We start from the raw sequence: 17924 nt of genomic DNA, 5'->3' as shown, positions 1-17924 counted from the left end.
ACTACACTATTGTGCGCCTCCTCCTCCATTATATATATATATATATATATATATATATATATATATATATATATTATTAAATATATACAGTGCTTTTTTTTTGTAACAAAAAAGGTGCCGGAACTCACATCACGTAGTCAATCACTGTATGTACGTACACAGTCAGTCGTATAACAAAACATAACTGTCACCATCCGCAGTAAGCACTCAGCGCACGACCAATCACAAGCTGGGCAGCGCCACAAGCCGAGCAGTGCCATCACAACCAGCACGCACGAAGTACGCATGCATTGGGCTCGACGCACAAGCAGCCCGCATGCATCATTTTAATAATTTTACTGCCGACCTGCTACATTCGACAGGGCGATTCAAGTCCATGTGGACCAAACGTCAAATGTTCAAAACTTTTAAAACTTGAAAAATCCGTTGAAAAAAGGTGCCAGAACTCAGTTCCGGTGAGTTCTATGACAAAAAAAAAGCACTGAATATATACACAGAAACCGAGATATGTCAGTATGGCTATTATTGGGAATTTAGTAATTGAGCTAAACATTATTGAAATCAAGCATATAAGGCAGACTTAAGTATAAATGTAAAGTAAGCATACCATAAGACCATGTTTACAGAAACTCATAAGATGGGAAAACATTAGTAAACATTATTATTTGCCTTGTATACACACTGAATAATTCTTATTTTAACTTTGCTTGTTGTTCTCTCTTTTGACCACCAGATGGAGCAAGGAACTATTTGTGTCCGTGCCCCACCCTGAGTGACTAAGGATGATGAAATCCTCCTTACACTTTTTTTTTCCACTTCCTGACAAAACAAACTTTATTGCTAACAATTTTGGAAAACAAAGCAGACATGTAAAACTAGATTTTGTTTCTTTTTACTTGGTCTCTTTAAGTATTAATAAGATTTATTTTACAAAGAATATTTCAACCTGACAGTGTTTCTTCACAGCAGTTGGTACATATTTTGTCATGTCACTGCACCAACGTGTGTTGCATATTAATTGACCAGTGTGCACGCTGTAGGTAGTAAAATAGTTCTTTTGTAATAAAGCAGTGTTAACCTTTTATGTTCCTGACAAAAGTGGCAGCCTAACGGCATTTGTGTCCATTTACATCATTTGAATGTTTGTTTCACTACAACATTCATTTAAACTAGAGCCATTGTTTGGCATACATGCATATCAATGTGTGTGATGCCCCATTCATACTGCCTGAAAAACCCGTGTTTTTGCTGGGTCAAGCCCAGACGACCCAGGTTTAGGCGCAGTATGAATGGCGCCAGTGAAAAATCCCGGGTCTGAAAACCCGGGATTTAGACACAAGACTTTTGGTGGGGTAATTCCCATGTCGGCCCTGGTTAGCAGGAAATTACAGGGGCGGCAGTATGACAGCGGTATTATTGTGCTGTATAATACATTAAATAACTTAATAAATAACCGTGCTCTCCGTCACTTTTCTGCACTAGGTTGTCATGCCAGAGGTAGGTGCTTCTCTAACTAAATAAGTAGACAGATGGGCAGACTGGCTTTGTAGAAATACGCAGTGTGGATTGGTTGTTCATACACAGGTGCCAGGCCGGTGATTCACAGCAGCTCAAATACCTGTAGTCTCAGCCTTTTGATGCTTGTCTGATCCCTTTAGAACATTGTCCTAAATATGTGGTATGGGGTAAGTTGTAATGTCAGATTGAGACTGAAAAGTGTATTTAACCTTCATGGTTCATTTCTGTAAATATCAGTTTGAGTGTTTTGTTGTTCTTTAAATTACTAGGAAGAAAATGCCTTTCTGTTGTACAATGCAAATTATACTTGTGATTTATCTGTAAATTTATCTGCCAGGGATCCATAGGTACAGACATGGTTTTCTTGTGTTCATCTCCTTGCCACACATTTAATTAGCTGTTCAGTTGTGCAGCACATAGAGATCAGAGGATCCCTATCTTACTGGTAGTTTACCTGCATTTCATTCTGTTTCTGTTCTCCATAAGTTACACTTATGAACTTTTTCCATATAGAGGCATGTTTTATTCCACAATCTCACTCGGCAGTCGTAGTGGAAATTTATAAGTGTATGTATGAAAAACTCCTTAAGTGAATGGAACTTGGGTAGTTTTACAGTAATGGCAGTAGGACGTGTGGCAGTGTGGCATGCCACCGAATACACCCCCACTGCCACCACTGATCTATATTACTCTCTAACGTGGCTTCCTGCTTTCCTCTTCTTCTTTTTTTTTTCTCACATCATGACACAGAGTTGTCCTCACTAACATAAGTACACATGTGGACACGTCACTGCCTCCCAAAAGATCAGCACAACAATCTCCTGTACTGCTGTACACATATCAGTGATCTGATCATCCTGAAGAAGCAGGCGATGGAAATTGAATAGAATAAAATAAGGTACTGCAACACCATAGTCAAAAACTACTTTAACAGTGATCCAGTTTGCTGTACAGTGGGCTGCGTTTCAGTGTTGAATTCTTCTTACGTTAGTATCTAGTGAAAAAACAAAGATTACCAGGTATCTGTATGTATGGGATCCACTATGTCTGATACCTTTAAAAATGTCCTACTGTGGATAGACCTGGAATCCTCTGCTTGCAAGGTGTCTTTCTTGGGCTCGACATTGGGGATGCCATAGTGCCACAGGCCTAGAACTATGAGACTTCACCCTGTCATCTCCTTTACTTATCACATATGGGAGTATTGCAGACTGCAATTTAAGACCACCACAATACCCTCTCTGGGATAACCCTGCTTTCTCACCAGGGCAATGCCACTCTCGTTTTCAATCCTGGCACACGAGGGGCATGAAGTTGATTAGAGATGTACTTGAGTCTGTTCATTGTATTCCACTGACGTCCCTAAAAGTTTGATTTCCCGTCGGTCAGCCCTTTAGCGTACCTTTGGGTAAAACATTAGGTCTAATCCCTCTCAAAACCTGACGTTGTGAGAGAGCTGACTCCAATGGAATTCATTTGTGTCAGAGATTTCCTTCATAGAGGTATTATTTGTAACTTATATAATCTCCTTGTCACCTCCAAACAGACCAACTGCCCAGCTCACGATCTTAAGTGGGAAGCCGGCTTGAGCAGACCACCAATGAGGACACCTGATCAACAATCAGAGAGCGGGTCTAGAGGACCTCTGTTTCCTCTCTTGTGAAAGAAAACGCTCATAAATCACTCTTAGGTGGTATCTTGTCCCGACTAAGCTGAAAACAAAATACAGGACCACATCTGATCTGTGTTGGCGAGGTTGCGGTGAATGGGGGTCATTCCTTCACATCTGGTGGTCCTGCCCAAAGATTACTCTGTTTTGGGATGATGTGGCTACTCTACTCAGTGAGGTTACAAAGATTCAAATCACTAAACGTCCCTGGTCCTTCCTTTTGGGCTCTCCTCTAGAGGCTCTTGATAAGCATGCAGAATAGCTGTCCATACAAATCCTTAACACAGCCAGGTGCCTAGTGGCTAAGAACTGTAAAAAAATCAGACCCCGCCCCCTCCCCTCCCACGCCAGACAGCACCTTATAAAAAAAATGAGGTTCTTGGCATCAATGGAAACAAATTTGGCATACCTGAACAATAAATCCCTCAAACTCTTCCAAATCTGGTGAGATTGGGAAATGCCATTGGCGCAGCAGGTGCGGTGCATCGAGACCCATGGGGATAATGGGGCCAACTGCACTGCAGATGCAGGGGGTCGGATCTGTGGGCCCCGGTTCCATACTCCCCTCCTCCACGCTTCCCTGTACCGGGGCCCACAGCTTGCTAGTTTCCGCCTCTGCACTGAACATGACTTACACTGGCATTTGTCCAGTGAACGCTGAAGCAGAGGATCCAGTGTGTATGCTTTATTTACCTAGCCCTTAAAATGCTCCAGATAAATTTCCTGAGTGACCCTGACAGTATCTGACTATGCTTATAACCACATATAACTTCTTTAGCGGGAGAATATTGGTAACATTATAAACCATTTGAAATGGTGCAGACTTGATTGGATGTAGTGTGATTGATAGGTATTATATAAATGAAGTATTTCTAAAATACATAGTGATTGCAGTGTTTTGTGGCTGTCCTGGCTCGAATAATTTTGGTGACTTTAGTTGGTCTGTATTTAAAACCATTATACCAAAATCCCGGGGTATGCAGTGTTAGTTATCGCATGACTTGTACCACGCAACAGATACATGGTCGGTTGTGAGTCTTTACCTATATATAACAGGTGCAGCAAGTAACCACCGTGTACAGTGCAGAGACGCCGTGTATGGTGACATCTGTTCATATGAACGAGCGAGAATAGAACAGTGCGGGTCTATCGTACAACCCTTTATAAAGTATGCAAGACACTATTCTTAATCATGTACCTTACAACAAACATAATTACCTATATAAACATGAAAAACTCGTTACAATATTGGTAAAATGGTGTTGCTTATCAATAGATCAGTCTAGTACAGTTCTATCACTTTTTTTTCTGGGATTTGTACAGATATCCTAATCTCACATAATATATGTGTGCTATAGTGGCCACAGTAATTAGTCTGCATAACGTTACATTTGTTTGAGGACACTTTGTATAATAGTTTAAAAAAAAAATCTTTGCTTATAAATACATCACTATAATTGTCATAGAAGTGTTCAGAAAATTATATAACAATAAGCAATAACTTTCCTGTTTCTCCCTTCCCAAAATTTTTAAATGTATAACATTCTTCTCATCCCATTCAGTCACAAATCCTCTTAACATAACGGTTGGTTTTTTATTTATGCTTAACTATTTGATAGCTAATAATGGAAAATGTTATGTACAATCAATTTGTACCTTTTGAAAGCTAATTGCTTCATAATTTGAAGCATTTTTAGTTTTTTTTTTGTATTAAACATACATATTTAAGTTGTGTGCTGCATTTCCAGTTTTCAGCCACCAGGGGTGTGCAGTTGAGCTACTTTTGGCTCAGATTACTGCAATGTCGTCAGCAGGCTTTGATTGGCTGCCTCCCTGTAACCACGGAGACTGTCCGGCCCACCTTCCACCGTGTAGCTGGCCCCCCCTCTGTGCGGTCCCCACCCTGTTCCCCCATCCTCCCCTCTGACACCAGGAAGGCGCCATGTCTGGTGTGTAAACATCTGTCACCCTGCTCTTATCCTGTGCTGCCTGTGTGCAGTATTGTGTTACATGTAATACACAACCACTATATATATTGTCTGTGTTATAACAGATTCACTCCTTGGAAATTAGTGTGTAAATATCATGTAATCATCAATACCTAACTTCACTGATATAATAATATATAATAAATTATAGACAACAGTGCATTTTATTAAATTGATTATAGTTTTGCAAATTAATCAAATTAAATGTATGTTGTACCCCATTTAAAACTTTGTTTTGACACTGCTGGAGGCATGGGAGGGGGATTTTTTATTTTTTTATAAAATACTGCTGTAGTATCTATTTTTATTTAAATATTGTTTTTTTTTTCAGATATAGAAAGCTAGATAGGTATAACTAGTTTAAATTGAACCGTTTAAGTTAAATAAAACTTAATCTGCCATTGCAGTCTAAAAATTGAGCTGTATATAATGTTCTGTAGTAGATCACTACTGTCAAATATAAAGACTGGTATATATGTAGTTTAATAAAACTTTTTTGGTGGGAAAAAATACTTGCTACAGTTGGTTAAACTTTTAACTTTTTGAGGGTTTTTTTTTTTTCCCAGTAAGTTTTTGGTGACTCAGAAGAGGGGACAAACAGCAGCTGTGCAGAAGTTTTGCTCTGACAATAAAACTATTTAGCAGGGCACAATAAAGGGGCTATTAAGAGTGATTAAGCATAGCATCTTGGCGTGGAAAAGCGCCAGTTAACTTATTGAAGCATGGGATTCCCTTCAGGGATGCTTCGCTTAATTGTGTCACACTTCTCTGATTAAAAGCAACATTGTTCCTGTTTTGGTTATCAAAGAATAGTCCTATTTGGCTTCTCCAGTAAGCTAGACCCTGGGGCTGCCAAGAGGGGCTCAAAGCTGATGCTTATTCATGTCCTATATCGATTAACCTGATTTCTCAAAATGATTTATAAGCATAAAATCTTAATAAATGAAAGGGCTCTGAATTGATACCAGAAAAAAAATAATATGCCTGCAATTTCCACATTTGAACAGCAGGGGTGTGCACTTGAGCTACTCTACAGAGTTTTAGAGTTTTCTTGCACTGGGCCATTTTAACTATACTCTCCATTTTGTGGTGAATGACGCAGACAATAAAACGGATTTCACAGTAACACTGCCCAGTGACTGGAGAATGTGTCAGCATGTCCTGTAATCTCTGCAAATGACAGGGCATGACTAATCCTGTAGCAGAAGCATTGTGAAAATAAAACTCTGTGTCACAAGAACATTTAGTATGCAGATCTCACATTCTAACAGTAAACTTTTCATGTTTCCACAGTGATTTGATATACTGAAGCTTTCAGCTGCATGTAACACCAGAGGGAGATTTTTCTCCATATCCTACATTGTATATTGCGTTTCTCCTGCAGGGCATTGCATTTAGTCTGTTTGCTTTGTTTATTCATTTCTGCTTTTAAAGGCACTTCATCTTTTGCAGATTTATTTTTAAATATTCATGGCCACGTTATGTTCCAGCTTCCTCATACACATGTTTTAACATGGCCACTAGACTCCTGCAGAAGGCAGCTGTCTGCATCGTGTCCATAGGACTGCCATCTTTCGCCAAAATCAGACAGGTGTCTGAAGGATTAACTTGAGTGTGTGGTACAACATCTGAGCTCAAATTTCTCTTGTGTGACTGGGTAGGACGGTTTCCCCTTCACTCCTAACTGTATATGCTTTTCTCTACTGGAGCAATTCAGCTGTTGTGAATAATAACTTAATGGGGTACAAGCTGCAGGTGACCAGCAGTGTGTTTTTTCAACACAATATCGTCCCCCACACCCCAAAAAGAATAAAACGCCTTACTGCACATACTGCTTTTAAACTCCTCAGACTCTGTAAAACAGCCTTATAGGCCAGCCAAAGGCTTGTATAGTGCACACAGCGCGGTCAGTGACATCACTGCAGATCTGACCTTTCCATGCTGCCAGGCAGTGCAGTTCTGGCTCACACACCAGCTGTCCCGGACATACAGAAGGGAAGGAGGTGAAGCGATGTGGTCACAGTAACGTCCGGAGAGGTTCCACTTTATGCAGCACTTTCACAGCCCCTTGTCTGGCTTAAGTTTTGGCTGTTTTCTGGAGCGGTGGAGGGGGGAGCGGGGATTTAAAATAAATGAATAAATATACTGGTCAGTCCAGGTCTCTGCAGTGCGGAAGACCAGACAGGTGGCAGTCTTCATGTCAACATTTTGCATTTTTGAGATGGCAGCCGGCTATTAATCCCATAGACTCTCATGCAGTGATTATTGCTAACAATTTCCATTTTGATTTTATAAACAAAAATACTCACATATCCTACAATTTATTTGCTGTTATTTATAAATGTTATATTTATATTGGACTTTCACAAAGTAGCAATTTTAGAAATAGAAATAAAACCTACAGAAAAGTTACATTTAGAAGTAGGTTATGGGCAGTATAAGGATGTCCGTCATTCATCCTATGATGGCTGCCACCTATTACTTCTCTGTTATGCTGATCTATTCCACAACCCTACGCAGGATAGAGCACACTAACGTTCAGCATTTACTGCAACATGTCTGGTTTTCCGTTGTGTCTTGGTCGGCCATGTGCAGTTTTTTGATGCTACGTTACATGCAGGACCACCCGCACTCTGTACATGGTACATGTATGTGCTGTTTACTCTATGAAGACACAAATAATCTGGTGACTTCCCTGTTTTCATGTGATTGTGTCTCATCCTGTGGGGGTTATCTACTTATAAGTTACTACAGCCCACATGTAGCCTTGAGGTTTCCCTGTATTAGTCAGAGTATGGAAGTGACCCTTCCGGTTTCCTGTGTGACCTTTGGATATTTCTGAATGGCAGCTGTTGAACATTGTTTCAGCAGTTTCCTGACAGGATAAGGGATACACAGCATGTCTGACAGAGGAAGGACCGTACTGCGATATACTTGGACACTACTCGGCGTAACATTCATAGGGTTGTTTTTCTCTAATAGATCACAATTATCAATCTTCCCAATTCCTTTATAAATGATCCCTTATAGCACAAGCAAAGATAAACCTTTGCTTAGACCACTAGAGAAAATATAACCTCATACGTTCTTTGGTCACTGAATGTTGTGTTAAAACAAGCGTGACCCTTTATATCCCAGGTCTTCATACATTGCGGCTTTGTTTTGTGCAATAATATCCATTACTTTGTAATAAATGTGGAGCAGCCTGAGTGGTTAGGAAACCATATGGGGCATTCTTCTGCCGTACATGGGTCCTGTCAGAAGTGTTTAAATTCTGTGAGTTAATATAATCTATTCTTTACATTGCAGTACATTCCAGGCAAGCATTGCACATACTGGTCATTATGGAAAATGTTAGCTGAAAGACTAAATCGATCCCATATGTTAAGAACATAAACATTTTAAATTGTGTGTACACTTTGTATTACGGTTGAAGTCATTCCCTGCTCCCTGTCTTTTCTTGTTTATTTGTAACCAGCTGTGGTTCAGTACACAACTTATATTTAATGTCCCCATCGTCTATGTGGAACATGTACATGTGAAAAATACCCATTAAACTTTTGTGGGTACGTAGAATAATTGTGCCTGGTCTACAGACTCGGTAATATACCTCTAGATAATTATTGTTGGTCAATGAGCTTGATGTGGAATTTGTCATCTTCAAACTGAATTTACTGTATATGCTTTTAAATGCATCATACTCACAGTGGGTAGTACAAGCTGTGTTATTACAGGGAGGGGATTTCCTTCTTTTTCTCTACATTTTAACATGTTTGGTTAATTTCGTTGACTTAAATCCATCACCTTTTCAAAGTGTTATACAATATTATGAGAGATGCAGGTTTTCCATCCCTAGTAACATTGTGTAATACAAGCGTTTGCTATGGGTGTGGGTAATGGAAAAGATGTGATTTTAGATGCCACTGAAAAGCATCTAGATTTATTGTGTAGCATAAGAGTTTTAACTACCAGTAAAAAAAGCAAACTTCAATTTTGTGTGTTTAATAAATAAACCAGATCACTGTTCCACCTGTTCTATCTCTTACCTAGAAAAACCTATTGGCAGTTGCATATGAATTTTGAAGTCTATAATGCAAGTGAGAACAAGCTTGGGTGCTTTGACAATAAGTACAGTGTTCAGATGTAGCAGAACCTGTTCTCTACAGATCTGGCACTGCAGGTGTGCAATTAAATAGCTGGCTTAGTGGGGCGTAAGCAAACCCAGATCATTGTTTGGTGGCTTTGACTGTATATAAAACAATTCCGAGATGTTTACTTTCAGAGTAGATGGACCAAAATGAAATTAGTGAATGTATTTACTTATGACTTGTTCTGTTATTCTTACAATGTTAATGTCTTTCTTTGATCTCCAGGCAAGAAAGACATAGAGGGCGATGAAAAGAAAGCCGTACAGAAGAAAAAGGCAAAAGAGCTCAAACTGTTGGATTCAAAGACTGCCCAAAATCTTTGTGAGTCTTTCTTTCTAACCCAGTTTTCTACCAGGCGGTCGGAAAACCGTTCCATATTTTTAGTGCGGTGTGTTGTATATTGATCATGTGAAAACATCTCCGTGCACAGTGGCAAGAGCATCTGGTAAAAACCGGGGATGTTGTTGCCACATTGCATGAGATTCCGGTAGTAACACATGACTTGTGGCCATGTGATGGAACTATATGAGCTGGAATGTGTTCTGTACTCCTCTAAATCCCTGGTCTATAAACTGTTATCTTTGTGACAATTGTACAATGACCACAGCCCCAACTAAATATTTCATTAGTTATAGAAGGGACATATAAAAACAGCGATGGATGGCGACATAATGCATAATTTAAGAGTGGTACAATAGTGCGAAGCGGATGGGGAAATTGCAAGATCTTAAAGGGATTTTCAATATAGAATAACTTTTAATTGAAGCCCCAGTCATTTTTAAGTATGCACAGGGCCAATCTTTGGTTCCAACAACTCTACTAGCCTCAACGTTACTAGCCACACCTCAGTAGAACGTAACACAGTTGATTGCCAATTGAATGGGGGGAGGGGGGGGGATGTTCCTGCGCTGACCAGCTGACCAACTACCTCCAATATAAAATATTTTTTAAATAATATATAAAAATGTTCATCCAAAAATATATATGCACACATGTATACATAAACACACATCCTGAGTTTTAATAACTGATCTCACGTGGCAGTTAATCCATAACATATTTACTTCATCATTATTTATTCAACAAAAGCCAACTTGAAGAAACTTTGGGTGAATGTGTGAGGACACCCTTGATGCTTATCAACAAAGAAGGCAATTTGAAGACAGATGCCAATCTTCCCAGGAGTGGGTGTACCAGCAAATTCCCCTCCCCAAAGATCAGATAATATGCTTTTAAGAAATTGCAAAGAACCAAAAGCCTACATCCAGGGCCTACATGCCTCTGTCAGCATGGTGAATGTTATGGCATGTTACAGCATGGCGATTGCACCGATCGCAGACCCCCCCCCCCCCCCCTCGATCCGCCACTGGTTCCAGAAATCTTGTACCTTGTTTAGGTGCAGTGTCCTTTGGACAGACTAGACAACATTTTATGTTCTTAATGCACAATGTCGTGTTTGGCAAAAACAAAACACGTCTGTGTCATAGCCCGTTCTCAACACCATTGTGATGCTGTGGCGGGTCCTTAAGAGAGCTGTGCATAGTAATGTTGTCGGGAAGAGTGGGCCAAAATTCCTGAAAAGCAATGTAAGAGACTGATAACTGATGGTGATGATGACCTCATACAGAAAAGATTACTACAAGTTCTACAGGCTGCTGTACTTCCTTTCTCACACATGGCTTCTTCATGTTGAAAAACAATAAACAATCACAACCACATTCATGTTCAAAGGTAATTAGAATATACCTGCCAGCAATGAAAGAGATTGTGAGTAACGCCAAATAAAGATCAACGCTACATGTAGGGTTTCCTTGCAGTTTTCTTAGTTACATACTACTGGGATAGCCATGGTCCGCAAGGGACATTCAGAATATCTACAGGATCTCATGGATAGGTACCAATCAGGAGAGGGGTGTCAAAGAATTTCAAAGGCATTACACGTACCATGGAACACTGAAGACTTAAATCAATAAGTGAAAACTGTAGCAAGAACATTGCCAAGATCAGTTCCTCATTCCAGAGCTTGACTGGACAAGGAGAAAGCACATCATGGAGGCTGACCAGAGGCCTGTGGCACCATTGAAGGAGCTGCAGGAATTTCTGTTAGAAACAAACTTTTTGGTCTTAATGCTAAAAGATATATTTGGAGCCAAGACAACTTGGTAGACTTGAATAACTCTCTATCAAGTCCAAGTGCGGAAAGTTGATAGACTTATTCGATAAGCATATAATAAAGGCAATATGTGCTTTTACGAAGTATTATTTTAGGGGTGTGCACACTTATGCAACCTGGGTATTGTAGATTTTTTTATTTTCACTTTTCCTTGAATTTTGTTGTTTGCAAAGTCACATTGAAGGTGGAAAAAGATCTGACATGATTTATCGTGATTTTGAGCTTTACATGCAACACCTGCAATTTCAATAATGTATGTTATGTATATTTTTATCCACTGTATCATCATCATCTTCCTTTATTTGTAAAGTGCCTCAAAACTCTGCAGCTCCAGACAGTCAGTTACAAATCATGCAAAATGCAGTCATACATAACTAAAGAACAAGTACAGTCGAGGTTTACAAAGGTAGTACAGACACGAAACAGAGTGTGAGGGCCCTGCTCATCAAAGCTTAGCCTACAAGGACAGTGCAATGCTGCGATGGATATGTAGGAGGCATGGGACTTGAGCTGGTAGAACATGTAGAGGAAGTAGTATCAGGTGGGGGTAGAATAGGTTATGGTGAAGTGGTGGGTTTTGAGTGAGCACTTGAAAGACTGAGTGAAGAATGGTGAGACTGGTTAGGGAGTTCCACAAGTGCAGAGCAGCATAGAGAAGTCTTGGAGGAGGGAGTGAGAGGTGGAGAGGCCTGATTCAGAGGGAATGAATCTGGTGGTGAGGTCAGAGATGTAAAAAGAGGAGGAGTTGGTAAGTGCTTTGAAGGTGATGGTGAGAAGCTTGAATTGAGTTCTGGAGAAGTAGGGAGCCAGTGCAAGGCTTTGCAGAGTGACACAGTGGATGTGGAGTGGTTAGAGAGGAAGATTTTTCCTGCCATGGTATTTGGATGGATTGTAGTGGGGAGAGACAGGTGAGATGAAGGCCAGATAGTAAGAGCTTGTACTATATAGGTTTAACTGTGCACAAAAGCCCTAGCTACCAGCCAGACATTTGCTGCATTACACTAACTTCGTTTACGCAAATCAAAGCGTTTTCAGTTTTGTGTTTTTCATGTGGTTAGATACAAAGACGTGGAAGATTCTCACTATAGGAAAATGGCTGCATTCCCATATATATTCCCCATATATAGGTGGCCAGCAGAGATAACATGTAGTCTGGTGTAACTTGTATACTTATGTTCTACAGCAATCTTCTTGGGTTCATTCCGAATGCCCTATGAGGAGATTAAGAACGTCATCCTGGAAGTGAATGAGGAAGTACTAACAGAATCTATGGTTTCGGTGAGTGTGTTTTTACATTTTTGAGAAAAGTAAACTTTGTATCTCCATCTAAAAAGTTAACTTAACATCACTTAATTCTGTCCCTCTGAGACATGAAATAGGTCCTTGTGTAAGTACGGTCATTGTACAGCACTGCAATTACATGTCTACATGTTCATGTTGGTTATGACAGGTGTTTTTACATTGCTGTATTTTAGAACCTGATTAAACAATTGCCGGAACCAGGCGTCCTCCAAATGTTAGCAGAGTTTAAGGACGAATACAATGACTTAGCAGAGTGTGAGCAGTTTGGAGTTGTGGTAAGTCTATTTCTGCTCTTTGGGTGTTCGGGTTTTGCTCCATTCATATTCCTCCTCCTCAAAAAATATATTATTATTGTCGATGAGGTGTAAGGTGCCTCAGTGCTCCGCAACTCAATACAAGGTAGACAAAATAAATACAGACATTAAAACAAAGGGTAGTTAGGGCTTACAATCTAATATACGCTATAGTGTCTCACATCTATGTTAATAGAGCTGAATGTGTCCAGTATAGAGGTTCAGTCCTATGTCGGATGTAATAACGAGAGTGGCAATTGAATAGGGCTGGTAGGATGCCTTGTATATTCTGTTACACAGAGGGAGGCCTGCAATATGTTAGTAATATCTGCTATGCTGTGACAGTACAGTTATAGGCGATGTTCACAGCAAGAGGGGAGGATAATCTGCACAATCTATCCTTTTGCTGTATTCACTCTTCTGCTGTTACCAAGACATAGCTTACTGTGATACTATTCAGTTTTCACTACGTTGGTAATCTATAATATAAAAGCCTAGCGGCGTGTGTTAGTCTGTGTGTGGGAAAAACAAACAAAAACAAGCTGCAGCGCCACCTGCTGGGCGGAGTTATACACTGACCTACTAAATTCTTAGCATTATCTAATATTATAAAAGTAAAAGCCTAGCGGCATGTGTTAGTGTGTGTGTGTGTGTGGAAAAAACTATTTTCTCAGAAAGGGCTCATCCAATTGACCTGAAATTTGGTATACTGACATTATTTGACAAAAAAATTAGAATAGTGAAGTCAATTAACTTCCATCATCCCCCCTTCCCCCCGTGGAAGAGGTAGTAAAGGCTAAATTTACTAATTTTCGTGAGGTAATTTTACCTCATGAACACACATTAAAAAGGGCGCTTGCGTCGGGAAGTAACGCTCTTCCCCTGAGGAGGCTGGGCAAGAACCTTTTTAAGACCTTAAGTAGCTTGATTTGACTAGAATGCATGAGTATCATGCACGGGTTAACTTGTATGTTCACAAGCAGGGAGTTTCTACAGGAAGGCTGAATGTGACTGAGAAACCGCTGTCCCTCCCTCAGTCTCCAGGCACTGCTGCCTGGAGAATGGGCTCCTCAGTCAGCTTTATCTTGGTAATGGCTGAGATACAAGAAGATGGATCTACGTCATTCTGCTCATCAGGAGGACCTTGGGCTTATGTGGGAACTGAAATCACAGGGTAGACATTAAAACTATATTGTATCTTTCTTTATACCTTATATAAAAACAGTGGTGGGGGGGGGGGGGGGGAGTCTGCACTGTGTAAACTATATTCTACACAAGGACAGGCCATTATTGATGTTGTGTTTTCTGTAGGAAAGTAGAAGCTTCCAACTGCTGGGACATGAAAGCTAAAATGAAAGAATAAAAGATAAAAATTTGGCTAACTTTAAGAGTTGCTGATTCCTTCATATTTTTAGATGTGCTCTGTCCCCTGTCTGCAACCAAGGCTCAATGCCATCCTGTTTAAACTCCTCTTTACCGAGCAAGTAGAAAACATCAAGCCTGACATTGTGTCCGTAACAGCCGCATGTGAAGAGGTGCAGAAGAGTAAGAGCTTCGCCACCCTCTTAGAGATTACACTGCTAGTCGGGAACTTCATGAATGCCGGATCCAGGAACGCTGGTGCTTTTGGCTTTGATATTAGTTTTCTCTGCAAGGTAGGAATATTTCAGAGTAAACATTTAACACCTTAATTTTCCATTGTATTTTTTTTTGTTTTTATTTTCCATTTGCAAAAGTAGAGCACACATTCTCCCTTGTCACCAGTCTATTGTATTGTAAGAGTATTATCACACCTCTGTTAGGTGTGACAGTCAGTGTTTTGGGAGGAGATGTAGGGATTCTGTGGGCCCAGAATAATGGAATTGTTCTGAATGGTAAAGTCCTATAACAACAATAGCTTTATACATTCATTCATTAGTATTTACATTAGACAAATATAAATGGAAAATAAAATCTAGGCTGAGTCCCTTCCAGATAAAACAAATAATAATTTCCTGCCAGTGAGCCGTATTTATCCCCCAATAATCCTGCGTAACTCCCTGCTGCCATGCAGAAGCCAACACCGCTAGCTACAACTGAATCTATGACTTGCTGTCCTGGCCGCCTGCTCTGTAATGGGATAATACAGTTCATGCTGTGTACAGACAAATGGTAAGTTATATCATAGTTTAACCTGGAGCTAACTATCCTGGTTCACACAGCAGCTGCTGCATGGGGACACTACCACTGGTGGGGAGAGCCACCTAAATTTCACAGGGTCCTGGGGGACAGGAGTGGGTGAGTGTGTATCTATTGTTCTGTTTTAGGTGGGGAACCCCTCTAATGTATACCAGTGCAAAAGTATATGTTCATGTTTGTACAATTTTGTGACCTGCGCTAATTTTTTAAATTTTTATTTTTTTTCCAAGCTAAAAGATACGAAGTCAGCTGACCAGAAGACCACATTGTTACATTTCCTAGCTGATACCTGCGAGCAGGACTTCCCCGATGTATTAAAGTTCCCAGATGAGATGGTTCATGTAGAAAAGGCCAGCAGAGGTATTTGTTTAATGTCTGCCCACTTACACAATTTATATGATTATTATTTTATTTATTTATTATATTACATCGAAAGTCCTTAAATGATAGTACAGATATAGCAAGCATCAAATGATCAATGAACTCCTGGTGATTCTTCAGCTGTCGTGTCGCCCATGCAGTATGATTCTTTTCATGTGTAATGTAAATGACCCCAAACCACTTAAGTTTTACTTATTATGTCACAACTATCCGCAAGGTTCACTGCTGAATCATTGTAAATGTATGAGGTCTCAAAGAGAACTGCAGTTTATATTGTATAACAGATGCTAGTGATATAACAATTTATTTTAAATGAATGGATCAGCAGCATCTATGGACTGAGTATAGGTAACTGTCAGTCACTTGAAGAAAAGTCACATAGCTGAATAGCAGAGAACTGCAAATGATTGGCAGTTACCTCCACTCAGATAACTGATGCTGTTACTAATGTGATAAAAAAAACAAATTGAAAAACAGGCAGAATGCCTCCTCCTTAAATTCTTAGGTTGCTTGGGCTGGTTTATATACTATAGCGGGGGAACCTGGTCCCCCATGGTCGTCTGTTAGCGTAAAATATCAACCCAAGGCTGAACAGTTGGTGTCACTATGGGGAGGGGAGTTCCAAAAAAAAAAGTGTTCTTTCCCCTTCCTAGAGGCTACCAGACCCACGCTGAGGCTGGTTGAAGGGGTGGGGAAGAGAGTTGCTGTCTTCTTTTCTTTTCTTTTTCTTTTTTTTTTTTTTTTTTTTTGTTACACTGTGCATTGTGTGGGAAGTGGTTTAAAATTATAGGACCAGCTCTGATCTCATTCTGGTGCAAACATAACATCGTTGCAAAATGCATATGTTCCTGTTCCCTTCAGAGCAAGGACCTTTCCACCCTTTTCTCATTACAATCTTGCTCCAGAAAAGGAGGCCCATTGTAGTGCTTCTTCCATACTTCATTGGGATCACATTCACTCTACCGGACTCCTCCCCTTTGCCTGTACAATACTCTACTACTCCAAAATAAAGACATTTTGCTCCCTGGAGAAAATGCACCACTAGAGGTGCACAGCGGGTCCACAACTGTGTGTGTGCTACAGAGCATTTTACTCTTCACAAATGGAATCCAATGTCGTCATAAAGTTTAAGCACAATACCCCACGAGAGTGGTGGGTAGTGTGATGTTATTCAATTACGAAAAAATTATTAAAAATTGTAATAGATGTATTTAATTGTAACTTAATTTTTAAGCTTAATGGACAACAGTTCTAGCAAAGACCACTGTGTATTCGAATAATTCATTACCCAGCACCCTGTGCAGGGAGGGTCTCAAAGTGCTTCAGTGCTTCTTTTTTTTTTTTTTTTTATGTGTAGTAGTAACTTTACAATACTGAATAAAAGACTGCCTATAGGATCCTCATTCACCACTTCATTAAATATAAAATAAAAGCTTCTTACCTCATTTTTTGATACAACCCCCACAAGATAATCCACTAGCAGTGAATCACAAGTGGCTAGAGTGGGAGAGAGCTTGTGATTCACTGACTGTCCCGAATACTCTTGGATCTGGGTGGAGAGGGCGCTGGGCACTTACTAATTTGAACTTCAATAAAGAAAAGAAGATTTTTATGTAATAAGGTGGTAGGCAATAGTTTTTGGGGAGTTGTTTATTCAATTAAAGTTTAGTTTTAAAAAAAACATTTTAATGGAAACCAGTTTTAATGGAAACCAGTTCAAGCTGCCTAGGGGATTTGGGCAGGGGGCATGTTGCTACTTTTTAATTATTTATTTTTATTACATAGTGCAGCCTCTATGATCTGAACAAAGATAACTCCACTATTCAGCCACGTGTTTTCTTAAAGTGACACCGTTACTGCCACCCTGACCACTGATGCTACCCATTCATTCATTTAGGAAACGGCGCAAACATGGTAATTTGATTCACAAAGCACAGTAAATATGCGCCACATAATTTTCATTCCTCTGACGTGCGTAATACATTTCTGTCTCTGACCCGCACTGTTGTAATGAGGGTTTGAAAAACATAAAGTGCTTTATTTCCACCATAAGATAACTTTATTACATGCTTTTAGTTAATAAACAATACAATATTTTTTTCCTGTATATGAATCTGCTCGTTTGGGATTGTCACGGTATAGTCTCAGATTGATTTGTCCTGGTAAGAGGATGGAAAGTGCACTCTATGCTAATTTCATACCAGTGAGCAGTACTGTGCTACTCCCCTGCCTCTCCTCCACGCCTGCGCTTCCCTGGTCCTGGAATGGTGACAG

At 40.0% G+C, this 17924-nt stretch overlaps 1 protein-coding gene across 1 annotated transcript in view; it reads left to right on the top strand.

Annotated features, from left to right (window-relative positions):
- The window catches only part of LOC142152881 (protein diaphanous homolog 1-like), a 418442-nt gene that overhangs the window by 374901 nt on the left and 25617 nt on the right, over positions 1-17924 (top strand). Inside the window, exons 2-6 of the mRNA XM_075209944.1 lie at positions 9549-9644; positions 12680-12774; positions 12972-13073; positions 14507-14746; positions 15500-15629. Of these exons, the coding sequence (XP_075066045.1) occupies positions 12703-12774; positions 12972-13073; positions 14507-14746; positions 15500-15629 (544 nt within the window). The 5' untranslated portion in view covers positions 9549-9644; positions 12680-12702. The remainder of the gene's footprint in view (positions 1-9548; positions 9645-12679; positions 12775-12971; positions 13074-14506; positions 14747-15499; positions 15630-17924) is intronic.

Source organism: Mixophyes fleayi, chromosome 4 (genome assembly GCF_038048845.1).
Source record: "Mixophyes fleayi isolate aMixFle1 chromosome 4, aMixFle1.hap1, whole genome shotgun sequence".
In the NCBI taxonomy this organism is placed as follows: Eukaryota; Metazoa; Chordata; class Amphibia; order Anura; family Limnodynastidae; genus Mixophyes; species Mixophyes fleayi.
The sequence above is the reverse complement of the archived record's forward strand: the minus strand, read 5'-3'. Positions and strand labels throughout refer to the sequence as shown.